The 23,382-nt window shown below is 37.0% G+C and overlaps 4 protein-coding genes across 5 annotated transcripts in view; 1 reads left to right on the top strand and 3 right to left on the bottom strand.

Moving 5' to 3' along the window:
- Positions 1 to 1,087: 1,087 nt before the first annotated feature.
- On the bottom strand, positions 1,088 to 2,167 carry LOC128857956 (stromal cell-derived factor 2). The gene is made up of 2 exons (XM_054093821.1): positions 1,934 to 2,167; positions 1,088 to 1,826 (listed from the first exon to the last, which is right to left on the bottom strand). The coding sequence occupies exons 1-2, from the start codon at positions 2,007 to 2,009 to the stop codon at positions 1,240 to 1,242; spliced, it is 663 nt and encodes a 220-aa protein (XP_053949796.1). The 5' UTR covers positions 2,010 to 2,167; the 3' UTR covers positions 1,088 to 1,239.
- Positions 2,168 to 6,275: 4,108 nt separating this feature from the next.
- Positions 6,276 to 7,938, top strand: LOC128857967 (uncharacterized protein CG1161). The gene is made up of 5 exons (XM_054093834.1): positions 6,276 to 6,463; positions 6,523 to 6,677; positions 6,743 to 6,851; positions 6,972 to 7,097; positions 7,441 to 7,938. Exons 1-5 carry the CDS (start codon positions 6,392 to 6,394, stop codon positions 7,606 to 7,608), a joined length of 630 nt encoding a protein of 209 aa, XP_053949809.1. The 5' UTR covers positions 6,276 to 6,391; the 3' UTR covers positions 7,609 to 7,938.
- A 1,052-nt stretch (positions 7,939 to 8,990) lies between these two features.
- LOC128857974 (proteasome subunit beta type-4) lies at positions 8,991 to 10,065 on the bottom strand. Its single transcript, XM_054093846.1, has 3 exons — positions 9,821 to 10,065; positions 9,263 to 9,761; positions 8,991 to 9,193 (listed from the first exon to the last, which is right to left on the bottom strand). The coding sequence occupies exons 1-3, from the start codon at positions 9,967 to 9,969 to the stop codon at positions 9,041 to 9,043; spliced, it is 801 nt and encodes a 266-aa protein (XP_053949821.1). The 5' UTR covers positions 9,970 to 10,065; the 3' UTR covers positions 8,991 to 9,040.
- A 2,193-nt stretch (positions 10,066 to 12,258) lies between these two features.
- LOC128871755 (ceramide kinase) overlaps positions 12,259 to 23,382 on the bottom strand; it is a 41,276-nt gene continuing 30,152 nt past the window's right edge. For both annotated transcript variants that reach the window (XM_054113804.1, XM_054113805.1), the window contains exons 2-5: positions 19,731 to 20,036; positions 17,947 to 19,619; positions 17,688 to 17,887; positions 12,259 to 12,691 (exon numbers count right to left, since the gene is read on the bottom strand). In XM_054113804.1, the coding sequence (XP_053969779.1) occupies positions 12,571 to 12,691; positions 17,688 to 17,887; positions 17,947 to 19,619; positions 19,731 to 19,980 (2,244 nt within the window). In that variant the 5' untranslated portion in view covers positions 19,981 to 20,036 and the 3' untranslated portion in view covers positions 12,259 to 12,570. The remainder of the gene's footprint in view (positions 12,692 to 17,687; positions 17,888 to 17,946; positions 19,620 to 19,730; positions 20,037 to 23,382) is intronic.

A 23,382-nucleotide genomic window follows, 5' to 3' on the forward strand; every position in this document is an offset into this window, starting at 1 on the left:
GTGAATTTCCTATCTAATATGAGTCCTAAGTACTTGACATTCTCTCTCAAAAGAATCTCCATACCCTTAAAAACCAGCGGGGAGATTATAGGAAGCCTACGTTTTCTTGTGAAGAGAATTATTTAAGTTTTTCAGCAATGGGCTAACCCATTTATATTCTTACTCCTGTCTTTATTATTATTTTTGTTATTATTATTATATGAAAATCGTTTTGGTATAGTCTCTCATAAAGGACTCGTTTTTTATCGTTCCCACGACAGTCAGTCACTCCAGCAGCATTCCCGTACTTGTATGGAGACTGTTTATTACTGCTACAACAACTAATATGAACATTCTTTTACACTCCGCCGGCACACTGGGCCTTTTAGGGCCGACCGAAAATTTCAATGAGGCATATTTTCGAAATGGAGGGGAAAATTACCTGATTCCCCCATTTGAAAAAAAAAATTATAATAGCGAGGGTCTATTACCCAAGTTTGGTATTTTTCCGTTATTTCAGTATTGTGTGTGATACGAATAAAATGAGCTCCTGTGTGCAGTTGACGCCAGATTTTTTGTACGTAAAGTAAACTTGTTTATATATTATACATATAATTTTTTTTTTCGCTTAGTATAATGTATTTATGAGATGAATGCAAAATTTCTTGCCAGTTTCCAAAAGCGGCATAATTATCAAGAATTAAGTTTTTCAATCAATTTATGATAAAAGGTTACGCTTATAAAGAATATTGAATTTTTTCACGAAATGGCTTTTAATTTTTATTTATATTAGAACATCATTCATACAAAAGAGCTTAACCGCGGTTTTATTTAACTTTTGAGACATCAATAAATGTAATATAATTTTTTCAAATTTTTGTGTAACCAAATATTAATAAAAAAATGAGACGGACTTTAAATGCCGACCGTGCCGAAAAAAATAGTATGCCGGCGGAGGGTTAATTCTAAGATACAAGTTTAAAAAATTTTAAATTTATTCTCGGTTGCGTAGATTAGTCTATGAATTTGATCAACTCATCTTCACAAAAAACTGCTGATAAGAAAACATACAAATGTACATACATTATATTAAGAAATGTATACAGAATTTTAAATTTTTTTCACACAAAGTGTATTTATTTGGTTTTCTTACAAGACTTGATCATTACTTCAGTGTGGGCGAATGTATGTTGTCATTATTTGCAACAAACTAAATTCAAATTCAACTAATTACTAACTCATATATTTATCTCAGTTCTCTTAGAGTTCCGTATGTGCATATTCAGCATGTGACTCCTTATCCTTTGGTACGATAAACAATCCTTCCGCTGTTGTCCACCGAGAACCGTGTTGCGGACTACTAAAACCGACCACCTCCATTTGCCCCGAAATCGGTCTTCCAAACGATCGTCCAGAAATACCCAAATAACTGCCTGTATCTAAATGCCGTAATCTAATGTGAGCATCACGCACCCACTCATCGTTGGTGCACACCACTTCCCAATGATCTCCCGTATCGCCTACACCATCTTCCCCATAAGCAGATACCTCCTGTTCTCCAGACAACGGTGAAGAAAAATGATGAGAATGTAAATTCTTTTTGGTTGTCAAATGTTCTAAACGGATAGTATCGCCGCATTGTATAGGTTCGCCACGTTCGCATTGTTTATTTGTTGGAGCCTTTATGACCCAATGACTATTTACGTCTTCTTTCAAATCAACGCCTGTTACCGACTGTTGTCCCGAACCAGACCCATATTTAACATCGTGTGAATGCAGGCGAGAGCCATAATCAGAGTTGAGAAGCTTAATTATTGATCCACAAGTAACAAAATTCGTTTTGGCAGCTAAAATTAAAACGAATATTAGTGATAACAATTCACTGACCGGAGAAAACAACAAACACATAACTAGTGGGCGGACCACCAATCACGGACGACCACATCAAACTTACCTAAAGACGCCGGAAATCTGCAGAGAATCAATGTAAGCATTGAAGTTAGAGGTAAATACACTTTACTCGACTTCATTTTTTCAAACTTTACTAATTTCTTTAAATTTTTTAAGTAAGAGTTCTAACTTTGTTCGTAACAAAAAGTTTACGTTTCCATTGGAATCTGTAAAAATCTTAATTGTCAAAATCGCCGAAAGACACGCAAACAACCGTCAAAAAAGTTTCTTGTGAAAAAATCATCAGCGTGCGCAAACTTATTAGAGGAATACCAGATCGCTAAACAAATAAAATAATAAATATGTTAAGGTAAACCTCTATTGCTGTTCAATTTGTACAATTATGGCCGCATGCGAGTTCGGCTAAATATGATATCATTTCATTTATCATTTATTAAATCTATGCTTTCAAAACCTTACAGACTAACAAGAATGATAGAGCACTCAATTCGCCTTAGCAGACTAATACCTCTAGTAATGACTATAGATTAACATCTGATTTTAGCTTAGATAAAAATAGAGATATAGGAATAGCGAAATTAATCGAGACTATTAAAAATTCTATTAATATGATTAAGCGACATAGTAACGGGGGCAAAATTTAAATAATTTCATATAAAGAATTTAACATCCAGCGGAAAGAGAAAACGCAAACCTTTTTGAGAGATACTAAAATTTATCTGATGCAGTAGATCTGAACAATTTATCATACCACAGAGAGAAAACTCCTAAATCACTGAAAAATGTCGCCAATGCGGCTAATAGGAACAATTTAGATTATTTTTGAGTTTACCTTTCAATCTAAATTTTCTTAACTATTTATTTATTAAACAATAAATTAATACAACAAGAACATTAACAGAACTTTTATATTAAAATGAGTTGAATAAAAATAAAAAAATGCACATGAATATGACAAACGTAGCCGAATGGTTTGGTGCGCGGCTACCAATCGGGAGTACCTAGGTTCGAATCTCCGTGGATGAACATCAAATATTAGAAAACGTTTTTTTTAATAGCAGTCGCCCCTCAACAGGTAATGGCAAGCCTTCGAGTGTATTTCTGCCATAAAAAAGCTCCTCATAAGAACCCATTCCCGGTTGGAGTCGACTTAAAATTGTTGGTCCCCCCATTTGGGGAACAACATCAAGGCGCATATCACAAATAGAAGGAGGAGCATAACCAAATACCTAATATGAATATAATGTAAAAAACAAGTGGAAATAAAGCAAGACAAAGATGTGCATATCTAAAAAATAATACTTATAGTGCAATATTGTGTATACGTTAACGAAAGTGTGAATACATTTCATACTTGAAAATGCACTTACTTAAGATGTTACGAATCGAAGCTTGAACAGAGTTCCAGATACGAGCAGCAAAAAAGTCTTGCAGAGATTATGTAATTATATTTAGGTTCAATAAGATCAACCCGGCGAGACAATTTTGACGTGATAATGTCTTATAATTCGATTTAACAGGCTGCACGCACGAAAAAATGTGTCGTTACCTTGCTCATTAGTGTTACCTTGCTCATTTGCCGTTACCTTGCTCATTTGTCGTTACCTTGCTCATTGCCGTTACCTTGAATGAACTGCAAGCGAAAGCGCGGAACGAACAAAGCAAACGAACGGCAACGTTCGACATCTTGCTCTCTCCTACTTAAGTGAGCGTATATATGTAAGCATATGCGCATATGTACATATATAAATTCACGTATTTGTATTTGCATATGCCTTCTTATTGATTATTATTAATTTGATTTACTTGAAGAATTTAAAATAAAACCAAGTTTGTTAATAATACCTGTTGTTTTAATGTTATTATTATTAATTTTTTTATTATATATGAAGGAAAAAATGTATGGTAATATTTACCATATGCCTTATAAGATATGTTGTATACTAATATATGTATATAAACATGCATATACATATACAATTTCGCGCAATTTTCAAAAAGAACAAATCTATATGTAAAGGTGCATACAAGTCATATGGACATATCAAATATACGAATCTATTCCGTACGCAAGCAAATGTAAGCTAATGTGCTTGAACTGCAAGCAAGAGCGCGGAACGAACGACAAAGAGCACAATCGGCCCCCGCGTTCGGCAACGTTCGACATCTGGCTCTGTCCTACTTGAGTGAGCATATATATGTATGTATATGTATGTATATGCGCATTTGTATATAAATTCACATATTTGTATTTGCATATGCCTTCTTCCTGTGTGCATGGTAATGAACCATTTCTCTGTTGAGAATAGGACGATGATAGAAAAAGTAGGAAATGAAAGGGAGTGTTTCGAGTGTAAAGTGTCTTGAAAAAGGCAAATCGATGATGGTGCCTCTAAGTGTTGTTGACTTATTAACGTCTGATGCACAAACGAAATTGAAGATATCTTTCATGAATTTGATAAATGTTTCGTCATTTTTCACGTTTGTGTAAATGTAACTTGACCTATTCCATTGCAATTCCATTTACCTCCTCCTCTATATCCATACAAAATATCTATCAAACAAATAAAATTAAAATTTTGTTTTGAAAATTGCAACCATTCCATCAATATTTTCTTATGACGTTGTCACGTTAAACTATCGTCAGTAAACCGACTTTACAGACAACCTCTTTTTAAAGATAATTTCTGATAAGCTAAAGCCAGATTAGCAAAACACAGTTCCTCGCTTTGATAAATTCAGATATTGTAACCAAAACCTCCTGCTAGGGATATGGTCATATTTCGATGGTTAAAAATTAGCGCAAATTTAATCATTCAATTTTTTTTTTTTGATAAACTTTTTTACTAAATTGAAACATCAGTTTGAGTGGTGGAAAACTTTTTTATCTTTACGCGTTTCATTGCTTGTTCGCAGCTGCCTAACGAGTAACGTGATTAAATACTACACAAATTTTGAGAGCAGATGAGGATCCAATCGATGGCAGATTATTTGCCATATAAGCTGTATGACAAGTTTAAACAGCTATGTTTTGTCTTAAAACCAGACTGGAATGAAGATTGCAAACTAAATTTATTAATGTGCGAAGATTGTTCAGGCAGTGAAGATTCAAAAACCTGAGAGAGAGCGGGTAAGATAACTTGAGTTGAACTGAATGAGCTAATTGAACTGTAAACTTGTTAGAGCCAGCGTTTCATAAAGCAATGGCACACAATTCATTATGTTGCTTAATAGTCCCCAGACCACTGCAAAATTATTAATGTTATATATATTTGATCAAGGAGACAAATCAAATCAGACAAACAAAAGAACTCGCACAGTTTAGCTGGAGAAATAAATATATATTCAGATAGCCAATCGACCATGAAAGCATAACAATCACCTAATATTAAGTCGAAGACAGTAAAAGAATGTATCTACATTTTGACAGAGCTATCAAAGTACTTCACAATAAACCTGATCTGGCTGCCGGGTCACAGCGACATAGCAAGCAACTGCAAAGCAGATGAACTAGCGAGATTGAGTACCACATTACCGATGCAACTAGCAACTTTGTAGATGCTTAGAAACTTGTAAGATGCTTATAAACAAACACACTATCAGAGCTGCCAACGGGCTATGGAGTCAGTCCCTGACCTGCCCAACAAGTAAAATGGAACATGGGCAACAAGTAGAAGGGAAGGGTGGAAATTTTTCACTTACTTGGGGCTCTCATTAGTTTCATCGTAACAGCTGACACGGGCCTGAGTTTACATCGGTGAATGCTGGTACCATGAGCACCATTACGTCAAAAGCGAGATATTATCTTCATTGACACATGTATGTCCTATTCCATATGGTATGAAAATATCGGCTGATATATCAGCCGTTAACGTCAGAAAATATAGCACAACTCATATTTATTGTAATTTTTACAGGAAATGAAAACCTTCAAAGCGCTATCATGTAAAGTGAAAAAACATAGAAACGTAAGAGCTTAACGATTTGTGATAAACAACAGAGTTTTCAGAGAAAGAGAAACATAATTTTTAAACGACTTTCTGAAACGCACATATAGAAAAATTTGACTTGACCTTCTCAACAAACGGTACATATGGTTCAGTCTGCTTCACAGCGTCTGAAAGGACTAGTCGGTTCTTCCACGACAGTTGGTTCTTCTTAACCGGAACAATCCGGAATTATATCCGACCAAGGACTGTCGCTTCAGCAGCATTCCCCGTATATGTATGGGAAATGTTTATGCTGCTACATCCGCATCAACAACGAGTTTTAGTTCTTTGATAGTAGAATTATTAAGGCAAAATATATTTTCTCTCTGAACAAATAATGAGTGGCATCTCCAACCACAACAAAATTTCAAGTCCATCTTTCTGAACATGCTCTTCTCAACAGCTGGTAGTTGACAGAAAAAGAAAACATTAAAAAGTGATTAAATTTTCGTTTTGTGTGTCGACGATATTTTGTTAGAATACTAGCAATTGGTTATTTAATTTAACCAAAAATGGCAAGACGAAATCAATCGACTTACAGTGCGCCATTATTGGGTATAATTTGCATATCGTTTGGCGTTTTGGTGAGTCGAAAAATTTTCACTAGTAGAGTCACAAAAGTTTAAATGGACTTTGTTTATAGTTGGTCAAGGCTGACGTACCAGCACAAAGTAATATCACCAAACTAAGCCCGACTGGAAACACTAATGTTGCCTCAACAAATAATCTGTTGAGCAGTACTGCAGCAACACATTTAGTAAATCCATTTGCACCAGCAACAAACTCAACACCTAAGTGGTATGATAAGTGACATTCAGTACGTCGTCCTCTCGATACTAATTACGTTTTTTTGCTGCATTTAGTGTTTGCGATGGAGCTTTAGTGCCAAGACTCAGCGAGAACGGAAAAGTTTTAGAAATATGCCCAGAATGTAAATGTCAGCATGAAGCTCGCAATACAACACTTATTAAGGTAATTTCATACATATAGAGTCCTTATACCAGAGTGAACCACACCTTGAAAACATATGTAAATAAAATATTTCAGTTATGAACAACTTTCCCAAGTAAATAATACTAATATCTTTAACAGGTCGTTGTCATAATTGTGATTTGGATTATATCAATATTGGTGATATATATGCTATTCCTCATATGTTTGGATCCCTTGCTGAACAAACGTGTTAAGGCGAATTATCAGGAACACACAAACGAAGATGTAGATATCAAATACTCCAACGTACAATATAGTCTCTTAGTAGATGACAATAAAGACTCCGATTGATTTTATTTTAGTTTAAGTTTTCGTTTTCATATTATTCTAATGCTGACGTACATATTTCAGTTATATTCTTTTATACTTGTAATTTTTTATTTGAATTACTATTAACACACTAACTACTCACACATACATTTCTAATTTTTGTTTCCATAGCAGTTAACTCCTTTTGTAATCGAGTATTCGTAAAAAACACTAGCCCAAAATGACACTACTACTTTTTTAAACTCTATAGTTTTGAAATTTCTAACACGCTATCCTTATTTTTCTTTACAATTATTAGGACGACGCAAGCGCCACTTCCCCACCATTGCCAACTGGCATGGGAAACCAAGAATTGAATTCGCGCGCCAATGTATTGAATCGTGTTGGTCATCAGACGGACAAGTGGAAGAGACAAGTACGCGAACAGCGTCGTCACATCTATGACCGACGTACAATGTTGAATTAAATTTTTTTACATATGTGCGTATATTTTCTTTAATATTTTTGAATCTAATATTTTAATCAAGACATTAAAACTGTAATGTATATATACATATTTACATACCATATGTCACCACTATCATTAGCTATTCAACCATTCGTGCAGTGGCGACGATCTCATACCGGAAAGTACTTGTTTAGAAAATCTTTTTTTGTTTGTGTAAGTAAACTTTATATAAACCGATGTATTCCAACTAATCGTTTCAAAATTACGCATATGCCTGCATACTTACGAATATACAAATATACACATACATTTGTAAAAATAAAGGCTTTTGGCGACAATGTTAGTAGAGCTCCTACGAGTTATTATTGAAAATGCCAGAGTAGGTGACAACCCCCGATTTCTTATTTATGGCACGGTACTGCGCAGTTACTTTTATGGAAGTCAACAGAATGATTACCATTTTATTTGCTTATATTGAAATTCAACAAAATAGTTGTTTATTCTGTACTCCGTACATTACAGACGCCATTTGTGCAATACTTTGTAAATCACAATCGATGAGCAAAAGGAAAACATTTTTTTGAATACTATTCCTATACCGTTAAAAGCAATTTCCGCACGAATCAAATCAACCATGGAATAAGCTGATGTTGTTGCTGAATGGATAATGCTTGGACGGATACAAACTGTTCCAGTAACGTAGAATCGGCAGTCATGGGAACGGTATATAAGTAAGGCTTAATCTTGTAATTGTTAACTAATCCTTCTGAAACTAACTTTTAACATCTCGGCAATTAAATCAAACTTAATTCGTAACACTTGCTGGAATACTTCATCGTTGTTATTGTTGTTGAAGTCCAACCGATTTTTTTAATTTAAAGGAATCGTATTGTACTCAGATCTTTGGAGCGATACTCCAGTTGTCATTGTAGCAGCCCTAATTAAATCAATGGGATTTGTAAACGCTGTAAGTTACGGTGCACTAGACAAAAGAAAACCTAGTAATTCCAGTAACGTTGAACTGGCTGTCATGCGAATATCAGCCATTGTATTCATCTGCCAGCCGCTGCCATTGAAGTCATCTAACGATATGCCCAGGAAACGTACTTCTTCGGCCCAGTGGGTCAATATGTATCATGCAGGGTTGCTGTGGTGCAACAGTTTAAACTTTACTTAATAGTAGGGAATGTGACATTCCTTCGCCTTATATTTAAGAATTCGGGTCCTTCCGGCAACATTGAAGTGACTGAGGTGGGAGCGCGCAGATTCTTTAATGGGTTGCATAGATTTGTCCTAAATAACGGACAGAGACTATCCCCATATTCTAAATTTTTTAAATGTAGTCGACTTTTTATTTTTTCAATAAAACAATACCATTGTAGTCCAAACGCTTCAAAAAATATATTTTTAATTATATTTTTGCTTTATTTAAAAAATTATAGACTTGTATTTAATAACCCTTAATCATAGTAGCCAGTTCCCAATTTTGGCTAACTTCGAAAGGACCTTGTACAATTGTACCTTGGGCGGTGGAAACAGCCACTGAATATTTGGATATAGCACGGCAATCACGATAGTACAAAACTTCCATACACTTGCGTAACTATCAAGCAGATTTTAATAATTTTTTTTATTACGATATGTTAAATTATAATTAAGAAACTTTACTTACCACTTGCGAGGCCTCACTTTGCGAGAGCACCTCTCCATTTGAGATTTGTTCACGTACTAATGGCAATGCGAAATGTTTGCCAAAGCCAGTAGCTACTACATTATCTTCATAAGCACGCCCGCGCAGATCCACATGACCTAAGAATGGCTCACCATCTTGCATGCCACCAACAACCATTTCTAGCCACAGCGGATTGAAGCGGCTGCGACGATTGTAGAGCACGCGAGTTAACCAGTTATACAAGGACTTAGGTTTCATATCAATGTCATCCTGGTAGCACATGTCTTCAACCATCTTTTGATCTATGCTTCGTTTCAGACTTTGGAAATCTGCAAAATCACCACCGGCACCTATGATTGTTTTTTCATTGATCTTGAAAACGCGTTGTACATCCTGGTAACGTGCCAAAGAGCCATAAGAGATGAGGTTGTCGGCGGCAATCATCACACCACCATCAAACTTAACGCCTATTACGGAAGTACCGGTAGTAATTGGGGATCTACAAATAAATACATAAATTAGCTTCCAAATTTTCAGCGGCTATATCTGCTAACTTACGACGAGTGCTGGGTACCAGACTGCCCAGCAGCTGAGAAACCGCCGAAGTTTGCCGTACTTTGGTTAGTTCCGGGAAAGTTGTAGAACTGTCCAGGTACTGGACCATGTTTCCACAACTCTGTTTGAATGAAAGGTTGCTGAGAATACATACTTAACTTCTTTTTCCACTAAAATTAAAATTCCAAGCTGAAACAATGAAATGCAAGTTGTGAACGATGACAACCAAATTATTGCTTGTCAGGTGAAGTCTGCTAATAGTTGCCATACCGTTAAAAATTGATCATCAAATAAAAAATAGCCTTACTCAACACTGCTGCTGAAATAGCAGACTGTAGCAGACTAATTGTTCCATATTTATACTAGGTAATTATTTAGCACTATATTTCACATATGCAGTGATTAGCAATAAATCTACAAATCTAATTTAAACGTTCACATATGGAAGATTAACTGCAAAATTGTCAATCAGTTGTCAAGACTGTTTTTAAAGGTTTTTCTTAATAGATATTGGATTGATGGAATATATTTGGTGTTTTCGGTTCGTTTAATTATTATTAACCAAATTACTTACGTTCGCTATCACGAAATGCTTTATTGATTTCTTAAGTACTTAAGTCGAGATGAAGTACTTTGAAGAAATGAGGGTCGCAGTAGCGCACACCCCAAAATCTAATAATTTCTATGACAGCACACTTTTAAAAATACGCATATTCTCTTATCTAACTAAAACACAATGCGCCAAATTAGAGGATAAATTTTATACAGTATTTCAAACAATTTTTAAGTAAAACAAATGATCCTCATATGACTTTGCCTATAACATTTTACTAAAAACAGGTATTGGGTTTAAAAAGTTCTTTTTTATCCAAGCATGGAAACTCTTTGTAAGTTATTTTTGAAATATTAAAGTCTGCTTTCTGCACAATCCTTAACTATAGAAACGAAAACATCGATTTTCAAGGCTGAACCAAACCGAAACGAGATTCGACCAATTTCAGCCGAAGCGAGCCGAATATTTTAAAGTGCCCAAGTAATAAATGTTTTTGAATTCCGTACTTTTATTAATAAAAAAGCAAAAAAGTTCAGAAGTGTCAATCAAATTAATATCAACTTAAAACTACATTTGTGCTCGCGTTATTGAGTCACATCATCGCTCTACAATGTTCACAATATTTTTCAACCAAAAATTCATTAAAACTTTCCGCTTTCTCTAAGGAATCTTTAGAAGATATTTGGGTATGCAACTTTATACCTATACCGTTAACTTTTAGTTCAATAAATTGCAAGCTTGAAGTTCCTTCAAAATCCGTTGGTTTTTGATCATTTTTGCATAGGATATTAAGAATTTTCTTCCATTTAAAGCACATTTTCGAAAGTCATATATGGGATGTTGAAAATTTTGGTATAGTGTTCGAAGCGAAATATCTTCGTTTCCTTTTAACATTTTTATAATTTTTTTAATTTAGTATAAAATATACCTAATAAACAAAGTTCATTATTTTGTTCAAAATTATTGGTGTACATTAACATTTTTTCAGTTTAAAAAAAAGCTGGTTCTAATGCGAACGATAGTGGTTTGCTTACAGAAGCGAAAGATACTGCACTCGAAAGAGAAGGAAACAGGTGTCAATTTTATTTATTTACCATATTTACTTTTTTTCCTTATTCACTCCACTCGGGAGCATAAGGCCTCGACAAGACTCTTCGTGCATTTACGAGGAATGCTGCTGAAGTGACAGTCCTTGGCCGAATATAAATCCGGATCGTTTCGGTAACGTAGAACCGACTGTCGTCGTTATTGATGGTGTTTGGCTAGAATATTCTGCAGATGATGCGGAAACATTTATTGATGAAGGATTGTAACCTCTGTGTGATGATGTTAGAGGCCAGCCATGTTTACACATGAGCCGAATATTCGTAGTTTAGTACGCCTGGAGATTTGCAAACTCCCCCATACCGTATGCATTCGCCCAAATTCCGCCCTTGCTTTGTTTAGCCTGTAGTTGACATCTTCATCTGCTCCGCCACCTGCCGTGATGATGCAGCCGAGGTAGCAGAACCTTTCAACGAATGTCAATTTTATACGTTCACTCAAATGAATAACCATTTATTTTTATGTTTGATTTTTTATTATGAATAAATTTGAAGAACGACATCATATCCCCAAAATGTCACCAAACTTATACAAAGAAAAAAAAAATATATATACATATGTCACCAAAATTAAGAAAAATTTTACATTATTTACATAATTAATACTCAAATGGAATGTTGACTTTTAAAATCCCATAAAAACATACGAGCTCGTACATACCGGCATACACAATAGTACTATGTAGACATCATATAAACTTAATAGAAGGAATGGATAGGATAATTGAAACAAAACAACAACAATAATATATTAACTTAACTTAGATAGGAAACATGTTGTTTGATTTTTGATTTTCTACTTTTTAAGACACACTCTTCGATTGGAATATTACATCCTGCACATGCATATATACAGTCTTATTTATAATAATTGATCCAGGACCAATTCCACTGCATACATAAAGCTTCTGGTTTCCCTATTAAAATTCTTATTACACTCTCGTTCATCTCTTAGTTTTCTATGAAAGGAGGACACGTTTGCGCAGACAGGTCAAGGTTGCCAATATAAGGTAGCATACGATTGCTGTCCCCAATACCTTTGGAAATGTTACTCTGTTGACCATAAATCAAAGTACCTCCGACGGGGTGTGTCGATGTTAATCATCATTTTTGCAGCAGCCACAGCAACAGCAGACAAACGACGTTTTGTTACTTTTCGATGGTTTGTTGTATGTGTGTGGGCCACGCATGAAGACATCAATGAGTTGGCAATGCGAGCTGAAAAAATACGAAAAAAAATATTTGAAATGTTGATATTTATTAAATTTTTAACTCAAGTTTTCAGAAAGATTCTGCAAGATTGTTGTAACATCCGACCAAGCCCTTGTTGTCGGTAATGTAATTTAAGGGTAGACCCAAGATGTGACTTGCTTCGACAGGGTCGGACTTAAGGAAAAGGTTTGCTGGGTGAGTAACTTTGTGGACGATAAGTGAAGATATACTTAGTTGTTGTTGTCAGTGAGGAGTAGTCACCGGCCGTCTTCGTCTAACTCACCTAATGGTAGACCCAGAAAACGTGCTGTTTCGACAGCATGTGAACAGGTGGTTAGTGTCGTGCGGTGTGCCTTCACATGTTGGGCATATATTGGGATCGACCATTTTCTAAATAAGTTTCAATAATTTTAACGCGTTGTTCTATCGTGCAAAATTGTACATTTGTCTACTTGACAAATGTCAAAGGTGGCATAAAAAAATATCGTCTAGGAATTATTCACTACTGACTTCTAGATGCCACTTTTGGAATACCCTTTATTTGGCGCGTCGAAATGAAATTAGAAAGCTGCGTGTGAGGTGTTAGGTTAGGTTGAGGCGTTTGTCCTGTGGGACACACTTAGGCTCATAGCCCATTTTGATTCCGCGTGGGGAGCTTCCCTACTTCTCCTAAAACCAGTGTGTGCTTTTCAAAAATTTTACAATACCTCCTATTTCAGCAGAACTGAGATCTTCCAATTCGTTAAAAAATTGACTGCCTAGAATAGCAAATCTCCGTCTGGATAGAGCAGGACAATGGAACAGAAGGTGTAAGATTATCTCTTCAACTTCCTAATCAAGACAACTTCTACAGTATTAAAGAAATTCTATTTTTATTTCAAAAGAACATGGATACGACATTGTACAAATTGAACAAATGCTCGAGATCTAATTTTAATTAATCTGCTGTATATATCCGACTGATGACTCTGTTATATTGCTTTGAGATCATCGGTCGACTGCGACTTACTGGCGTAGATCTGACTTAAGTAAACTCCCAAAAGCGTAATAAAGTCTAGTGAGGTAAAATCACATGATCTTGGTTGTCAATTCACGCAACTCCTTGCGAGGCGACGAAAAATATCAGGCCAGTCCATAAGTTCGTGCGTATTTTACCCCTAATTTCACTTTTGTGCGATTTTCGCATACAAAAAATTATTCGCGGAATATAACGGAACTATTTATATTTTCTTTGATTTTATTGAAATAACACCTGCTGCAGAAATAAACACTGTTCACGGAGAGGATACCGTGAGTGTAAGGAGTGCGCAAAAGTGGTTTTCAAAATTCCGAAGTGGTAACTGCGACGTGGAGGATACCCCGCGCGCTGGTCGTCCTAAAGTCTTTAACTCCGACGCCTTGCTCGAACTCGTGGAAGCTGAGCCAAAGTTGGCAGTCGATATGATAGTTCAAAGGTTAAATTCATCGCATGGAACAGTTCACAGGCACCTGGTTCAGTTGGGAAAGGTTTCAAAGCTGGGAAAATGGGTTCCGCATAGACTTTCCGTCGCCAACGTTCAGCAGAGAGTGAATGTGTGCTCTCAGCTGCTGCAACGGCTTGAAAATGAAAGTTTTTTGAAACGTATTGTTACTGGTGATGAAAAATGGGTCCTTTACAATAATCCTGTCCGCAAACGCCAATGGTTAGATAAAGATGAAACACCAGAACCGACCCCTAGAAATGGCCTTCAACCCAAGAAGATTCTCCTGTCTATTTGGTGGGATATGGTCGGTATTGTTTATTATGAATTGCTGGAACCAAACAAGACGATAACTGCTGATTATTATTCCCATCAGCTATCAAACCTGAATGAAGCACTTAACAAAAATCGACCGTCTTTAGTGAATAGACGCAAAGTTTTGTTTCACCACGACAACGCAAGACCTCATACCGCAAGGCAAACATTAGCCAAGCTGAACGAGCTCGGATGGGAGCTAATGCCACATCCACCATACTCTCCGGATATTGCACCTTGTGATTATCACTTTTTCCGTAGAATCCCACATGAGTAACAAGAACTACTCCTCAAAAGAAGCTATAAAAAGGGATATCGAAGCGTATTTTGGCTCCAAGGACAAACAATTTTTTGAGCAGGGAATTAAAAATTTGCCTAAACGTTGAGAAGACATTGTAAATAATGAAGGAAAATATATAATTGATTAATAAATACTTTAAACATCCTTTTTATTAATTTTAAAACCACCTTTAAAAAACGCACGAACTTATCGACTGACCTGATAACTCGGAATATACCCTCAAATTGTTCATAACAAAGTTTTAGCATTTTCACCTGTTGCTCAATTGTGTTACTGGCCATGTGGCGATTACGAGTCAGTGGCTGAATAATTAACGACATACAGTGGTGGCTAAATCATATGCAACTATTGCGTATGGAATAATCACATAATTTTTAAATTAATTTTGTAGAATGTTGATTGAAAGAAGAATAATTCTAGTTCGGTATGTATACGTTCATTTAACGTTTTCAAATTCTTTTTTTCGAAATTTTCGAACAGAATCCGTCTTTATAGAAACAAAAAATTCAATTTTTATAGGTTCAGTTTTAGCGGCTGTCTACTATGGGACACACTCAGACTCATAACAATTTTTTCTAACTCATTAAATGCATGGGCAAAATAAATGCAACTCCCGAGAGTAGCTTGAAGTATTATTGCGACATTTTACGGTTTATTAAATTTATAATTACAAAAGATAAACTTGGAATGGGGCTCCGGAAAAGAAGGAATGATACAAAAACGGATTTCTACAAAATATAATAAATATACACAAAAGTATGCTTTTTGGAATAATTAATAAATTCACTTACACAAAGGAAGCGCCTCTCGTTCGCCAAGGCGGTCGCCCATGTAAAACTAACAAAACGATTAACACCTTGATAATACAAGCAAAAAACAACCTGACGTGCAATTGTATACTTAAATTTGCAAATATTGGCAAAAAAATGCCTGTAGAGGACTGTTAAATGCTTCATTACGAAGTTACCATCCAGTACAAAAACGTGCAATTTAAACGTTTAAAATTTGCTCAATCGCATCTGGATTGGATAAATAGCAAATGGAAAGCTGAGTCCAAATTTAATTTAATTTAGTCTTCAAGCCAGCGATGGCAAATGTTATGTAGGAAGGTCAATTAAAAAGCGATATTATCCTCGTTATTATAAGAAAACAGTAAAGGTAGAGGTAGTGTAATGGTATGAGACTGCCCCTTATATAAAATTAATGAGATTATGGGATAAAGGCGGCCGCCGTAGCCGAATGGGTTGGGGCGTGATTACCATACGGAGTTCACAGAGAGAACGCTAGTTCGAATCTCGGTGAAACACCAAAATTAAGAAAAACATTTTTCTAACAGCGGTCGCCTCTCGACAGGCAATGGCAAACCTCCGAGTGTATTTCTGCCATAAAAAAGCTCCTCATAAAAATATCTCCGTTCGGAGTCGGTTTGAAACTGTAGGTCCCTCCATTTGTGCAACAACATCAAGACGCACGCCACAAATAGCAGGAGGAGCTCGGCCAAACACCCAAAAAGGGTGTATATATATATATATATATATATATATATATATATGGGATAACATCAGTGCAAAAAATTTTAGACTTTCATGTTGTCATATGTATGTGGAGTGAGAACTGCCTTTGCATTAGGTCTACTAGCAGGACAGTGACCCAAAGTCATCTGTTAAGTTTTAACACGAAAGGTGTCAATGTCAACCCGGTTGAGAACTTTTGGGGACTGGTCAATAAGTGGATAGCTAGAGTAAGCAATGCCGATGATGTTTTCAATACACGTCATGATGAAAACCATTAATAATCAATTGCATCAATGGCAAGAAGATATGCAGCAGTAATAAAAAACAATGGATTTGCTACAAAGTATTAGTTTAACATAATTCTGATGTTGTGTCCAAAAGTTGCATTTGTTTGATCCATGTATTTTTTTAGGTGTTATAAAAAATTAAAATATCTGTTTCTATAAGGGTGTGACCAGAGTGAACGCTGATGCCGAGCGGAGCCGAGCCGAGCTTATTGACGCTTATTTTCATGCGAGAAGAAAATTTGTACATAACACAGTGAATGCGAGAATCAGCGCTGAAATTCTGTTTATTCCATGTGTTTTGCTCTTATGTCATTTAATTTTGTTATTCATTTGTGTTTATAAAATTGCTGTACACGGTAATGGATTCATCTGATGAAGAGTATTTTGCTTCTCCTAGTGTGATTAATGCAATTATTAACACAAAAGAGTTTGGAAAACATCCAATTACACTAAAGATTTTTCATTTTACAACCAAATTCACCTTACTTTTTGCCCACAAGTAAAAAAAGAAAATATTAATCCTGGCAATCCTAATAAGGATAATGGAAAACTTTTTTCAAATTATTGCATTGTCATCGGTCCTTGATAGGTGTGCAAAATTTCAAGTCGATCAGATTTTTAGAAGCCAGTGAAAATTAAGCTCAAAGATTCCGTTACATACATACATACATACAACCCGACCTAATAAAAGTGTGTTAAAAACACAACTGCACTCTAAAAAGTAAACATCAACAATCCAAAAAAGCGAGCAAAACGCTTTGAAACTGTTTTCTCGCACTCATCGGCTTTGCTCTCTGCTCTTGTCGGCACTCACTGTGTTATACACAAGCTTATTTGTATTGACTTGTATGTAATCAGTTTTATCGCACTGACAATCTCGGCTCGGCTTTCAGCGCTCACTCTGGTCGCACCCTAAGACTGGATTTTGTTTCATTTGAAAACATAAAATAAAAATAAACTAAAATTATCAAATTTTCAATCAACATTCTGCAAAACTGAACTAATAAATTTTTTTATTTTTCTATAATAGGACGCCAATGGCCACGATGGTATTTAAAAAAAGCCGACACAGCTTGCCAGCATCAATCCGTCCCTATTAGCGAACCCTATATATATGATACTCACATCATTGTTAGCTCTTGATCAGTGATAACCTCGCCATCACAATTCCAGCTGGATAATTCATCCGTTTCGTCATAATTAAAATCACTTTCTGCAATTGGTTGGCTGGAACCTCTAATGCTATACTCCTCTTCAAGACTGGCATTGGGAGAGCGAAAGCCGAACTCTTTGGTGCGATACGTCTCCACAAAAGGTAAATTTCTCTATAAACATTTTTTTAATTACGGGTTATAAACTAAATTATATAAATATCGTTACTCACAATATCTCCATTGCGACCAGCCATATTTATCAGCAACCGTATGCTATTGAGCAGCGATGTTTTTCGCACCAGAACTAAGTCTAGATAGCCATCGCCAATATGACTGTATGGCGCTACACCGTTTGGGCTACGCGTACAAGCACAGGTAATATTCGCGCCACTTACCATGAAAAATTTGCCCTTTATTGTTTTCCACTGTGCACATTGCCTTCTTACGTCTGTCGTACTCTCGGAGTTATCAGTATTTACCGCAGCAACAACATCAGTTGCATCCTTTTCTTCATTATCATTAGTCACAGTCACCACAGCTTCGGATCCTTTATAACATTCCGTTGAGCTGACATTCTTTATTTCGTCAAAATCTATTGTTTTCTTGCTGCTTAAGAACAGCTCATTTCTTGGTGATTCTGTACCAGCAAAGCCAATTGCCAAACCCTCTTTCTTACCTTTCGCACTGCCGATTACATCACTGTTATCGCCACAACTCTTCAACGAGTCATTAGAAGAAGAGGGCAGTTCATCATTGTCGAGCGCTGAAGTATCTACGCCCACCAATATCGCTTTCTCCAACAACGCGCGCTTCGTTGTCAGCTCAGCTTCTTCAGCAGCGACCATATTGCAACGGTCACAATTCGCACAACAAATTGTGTCATTTCTCGCTTCCGCACTTGTCTTACTCAATGGCTGCAACACGCGTAATTCCGCTTCATAACCATTATTGGCAATGAACGTTTTAACACCGGCAAACTCATAACGCTTCGGACCCATCCAACGATAACGTTCGCTCTTCGCCGCCACATCACCCAAGTAACCGTACGATAATAGACTAGCACAAAAACGTAAGATGCCTTCACGGTTGCGCACGCTGCAAATATCCATGCCGCGACGTTGACCCAAAATCAAATGTATGGCTGCGGTGGGCACATCGGCAGTACCGTGCACACTGTAAGCGATGGTGTCGGTGCTACCTGCTGGTATAATAGCGATCGGCAGAGCTGGTTTGGGCACATACGCCGGTTGGCGTGGATTCAAGCCAGCATCATATATAGCACGAAAAAGAAGACCATTTATTACCTCCGCTACTGTGCCATCGCCACCAACACAGCAAATCGCGTCGAACGGAGTCAAATCGTCGCTGAGCAGGATATCACGAATTTGATTTGAGCGCTGAGTTAAAATGCATGACGCATCGATACCAGCCAGTTGAAAGATTGGCTTGCAGTAGCGCTCATAGACGTCCACACCAGTCTTACGTCCGCCATAGGGATTGATGAAGACCAGTAAGCGACGTACCCGCAGCCGTGTCGGCGCCGTATTCGCCAGCATTTTGTTGAGCAATGTGTGCCATTGGCGGACGACGTACGCGTCTTCGTTATACAACAACAGTTTGCGCACTTCCCAGCGATTACAATCCGTAGCCGATTTGACAATGCGTGTGGCATACGATAGCGCCAAGTATTGTTCTGTAGGTGGCGAACTGATGACTTGTTGTTGCTGTTGTTGTCCAGACATGCCATTCGCACCGAATTCAGCATTTGGTTGTGGCGCGGTAATCAGCAAAGCCGCCGATTTTGTATTGCCTTTACTCACTCTGATTAGTTCGTTTATGTGCAGTACCCTCGAGTTGCTGCCATAGGTTGCGCGACGCGACAGCTGCTCCGTTCCGCACTCGGCTTTTGAAGTAAAAATATTGAAAATGTTATGTAGAATTTATTTCATTTACATACACACATACACCCACACATATACTCGTATACTTAAAATAGCTTGCTTGAGATGAGTACCTTTTTTGAAATCACCCTTGGCATCGCTGTCGGTGCTGAGTTTCGTTTTCAGTCGCTCCCAAACGATGTGGTCATAATTGAGCAAGACGCGATAGCTTTTCTTCTTAATTTGAAAGGTGTTTAATAATATATCACAATGCTGGCTGCCGTCAAGTGTAATCGGGGCTTGTGGTGGTGGTGCTGCTTCAGCTTCTTTCTCCTTTTTGCTTGCCGCGATAGTCTGCGTAAAATCCATGCTGGTCTGCGTCATCTTGGCGGCTGCTGGCGTGTGACTGATTAGTTAAGCGCGACTCGACATACCGAAAGCTGTAGAGAAACACATAATCACATAAGTAGAAGTGGTTGAAACAGGTTTTTACGGAAAATAAATAAATAAATGAAAAACTGTGGAGAAGCAAATTGTAAAAAAGAACCTAATGTGCGAAAACATGAAAAGAATACAAAAAAATTGAGAAAACCATTAAAGCCGCATTTTCCACGCCAACGCTTGTATCGAGTCAAGAAAAAAAGACTAATTTGTTTTTGTTTATCAGAATTCGCCAAATGTAAGCAAAACTTGTTTCTTGGTGAGTCGATGTCCACAGACTAAAATTGCTAACTCGAATCTGATTGCTAATTGTGGTTATTTTTATTGAAAAAAAAATTATAACTCGTATTGTGTAACAAATTATAAATAACTTAGTAAATTTTGTTTGTATCTGAAAGGTGGTAAATGTGGGCAAACATATGTATATGCACGATACTCGTTACTAGGGTGGTTCGATATGCCCATTAAAGTTAGAGCTGATGGGTTTACAGCTTCAAATCTAACATTTGAATTGTAAAAAAAGTATCTCTTGCAAGAACACGCACACTAATTTTCTGACTAATCTCGCAAATAGTTTGGTGATGTTAACCATGTAAAGCAGACTTCCATGAGCATTTCCGTAAAAATGCAACAAATTTTATTTCATGCACTTATTTTTTGTGTAAAAAATTCATCAATCAAACCTAATATAGGTATGAAAAGTATTTTGTGGACTCTTCACCATCGATCGAAATCTGCCACCACTAAATTACACAATTTTGGACGCGTCTGTATTAGCACAAGTGATACCGAATATTCTGGTCACCCAAGTGACGTCATCGAATCGCATAAACGGTCGACCAAATTTACGGTATGTCGTTGGAAAATCCGGGAATGAAGGTAATAAGCTATCCGCAAGGTGAGTGCCGCATTTGCTTTTAATTGACAACAAAGGTTTACCAACATCAAAGGAGTGTTTTCGCGATCCAGCAGAAAGAAAGCAATCCAGAAAGAAAGCAGAAAGAGGGAATTTTCCATGGAGGATCGAAGGCAAAGAAGACCCAGGCTATCGACTAACAAGACTCATAACAACACTTATTTTGGATGGGGGCGGTGGAAAATGCATTGCTTTGAAAAGAGTAAAACGATAATCGGTGTATATTATTTATAAAAGCAATAAATAAAATAAAATAATAAATCGCAAAAAGGTCCTCAAATCGCTTGCCGGCAGCACTTGGGGCAAAGACAAAGAACAACAAACAACAACAACAACTATGCTGTTAAAACAACAACAACAAAGAACTGTTGCTTTCGACATTTAAGGCAATTGGTCGGCCGGTTCTGAACTATGCAGCACGTGTCTGGTCGCCTGGAACTAGTGACACGCAGTGGATAAAGCTACAGACATGTCAAAATACCGCCATTCGGACAGCGACCGGTTGCCTCCTGATGTCTCCCATTCAATACCTGCATAACGAGGCACAAATGCTCCCAGTAGTGGAGCATAACAAACTGCTCAGCAATCAGTTCCTGCTTGGATGTTACCGCAGGTTTTACCCCTGTAGGCACCTGCTTGAGCCTGAGCCGCCTCCCAGGCACGTCAGGAGACACCTTTTAGACTACGCTGACGAAATCCAGGACAAAACTGACCGCAACCTACTGGACCGGACAGTATTTAGACAGTCAATAAACGACATCCACCGGGAGACCGTCACCACCTTCATTAGCTCCCGTCCTGTGAATGCCGTAATCGAAGTCCAACCAGCACCTATTGCAGACGAAGAGCTCCAGCTTCCCCGTGAGACTCGTGTAACACTGGCACAATTACGTTCTGGATACTGTAGCTGGTTAAATTCCTACATATCCAGAATCGACCTCGGCATTCCAAACACATTTCCGGCATGTGAAGGTACCTCGCACGACACTAACCACCTCTTCACATGCCCCCTAAAACCGACTCATCTAACACCCCTCTCCCTCTGGACCCAACTTGTCGAAACAGCATGTTTCCTGGGCCTACCCCTAGATGAGCTAGACGAAGATGACCGGTGATATGCCCTACACTGACAGTTCTACCATTACTGTTAAAACAACAACAACTTAATTGAAAACACTGCACTGTTTCTAAAACAACAAAAACAGAGATAAACTTGTTAAAAGCTAAACGACAATTATTGAGCTTCCATAGTATTATAAATGTATGTATATTAGCCAACGACAAAAGATTTAGTTTCCAGTTAAAATGTAATTGCTCAAATATATTTTTGTAGCATTTTTTTGCCGACTGCCGCAGCAGAGTGTGCTTGTGCGTGGCACATCGGCTGCAGATTATGGGTTCGATTTCAAATTTACGAACAATAAAAATCAAAAATTTTAGTTTATTCTAATATTCACGACTGAATTACCACGATATATGCGGCATGAAAATTTTAGTCCGTCTAACTGTATGTATGTATGTTATGTTCTTTACATTAAAAATATAATTAGACAAGTAGATACATATATGTACATTGTGTACTTATAACAAGTAGAACGTACGACTATAACATTGATTTTAATTTCAAATAAGTATATGATGACATATGAAAATTCATTTAAAATCATTTCCCTATACTTGAGACAGCAGGATAAATATTTACACAAAGCTCTATACTCACAGCCATTTAAGATATTTATAATATTGGATAGATCTAACGTATTTTCACCAAAATGCTCTAAACGAAAATGTTTATAAATTGGGATGTCTTCGGGGTCACCCAAGTTACAAACTGTGCAGGCCGTAGAATGTATATTATTAAAATGTTCGCATTTAGATTAAATAGACTTCCTCTTGCACCAAAAATTAACCTAATAGCGTAGGCAGAAAAATCATTACTCAAAGTGCTAAGTTGGCGTACCAATCGTGTGATTCTGATTTAACAACAGAGTCCAGAAAAGTGGCACGTCTTTTATTCTTAAGATTGTCTAAAAACGAAGGTATGAACGCAGACAAAGACTCAGAAGTAAAAGCAGTAAGGGGCTCCATATTTAACATTAGCGAAATGACCTTCAACTTTTTACCCAGTGAGCGCCGAGGCGTACAGTGTCCTCAGCCTGTGACTTGGCATAATAAAACACCGCAAGACAAAGTACATACATATGTGCTCGGAGTTTATGTAGATATTGCGGAACAAAATCTGTTTCGATGTGAATCATATGATTCGGAGTATTTGGCGGCAAAAAAATTATTTTTTATTCGTCGTCACCCCAAACTTGCGCCCCACAAAACATGATTGACCTTGAGCACGCATCATAGATTCTCAGTTTATTTGAAATGCAGATATGAGGATTATTGATATATTTAAGCCATGTTGCATTGATAGCGGT

Source organism: Anastrepha ludens, chromosome 2, assembly GCF_028408465.1.
Source record: "Anastrepha ludens isolate Willacy chromosome 2, idAnaLude1.1, whole genome shotgun sequence".
NCBI classification, from domain to species: domain Eukaryota; kingdom Metazoa; phylum Arthropoda; class Insecta; order Diptera; family Tephritidae; genus Anastrepha; species Anastrepha ludens.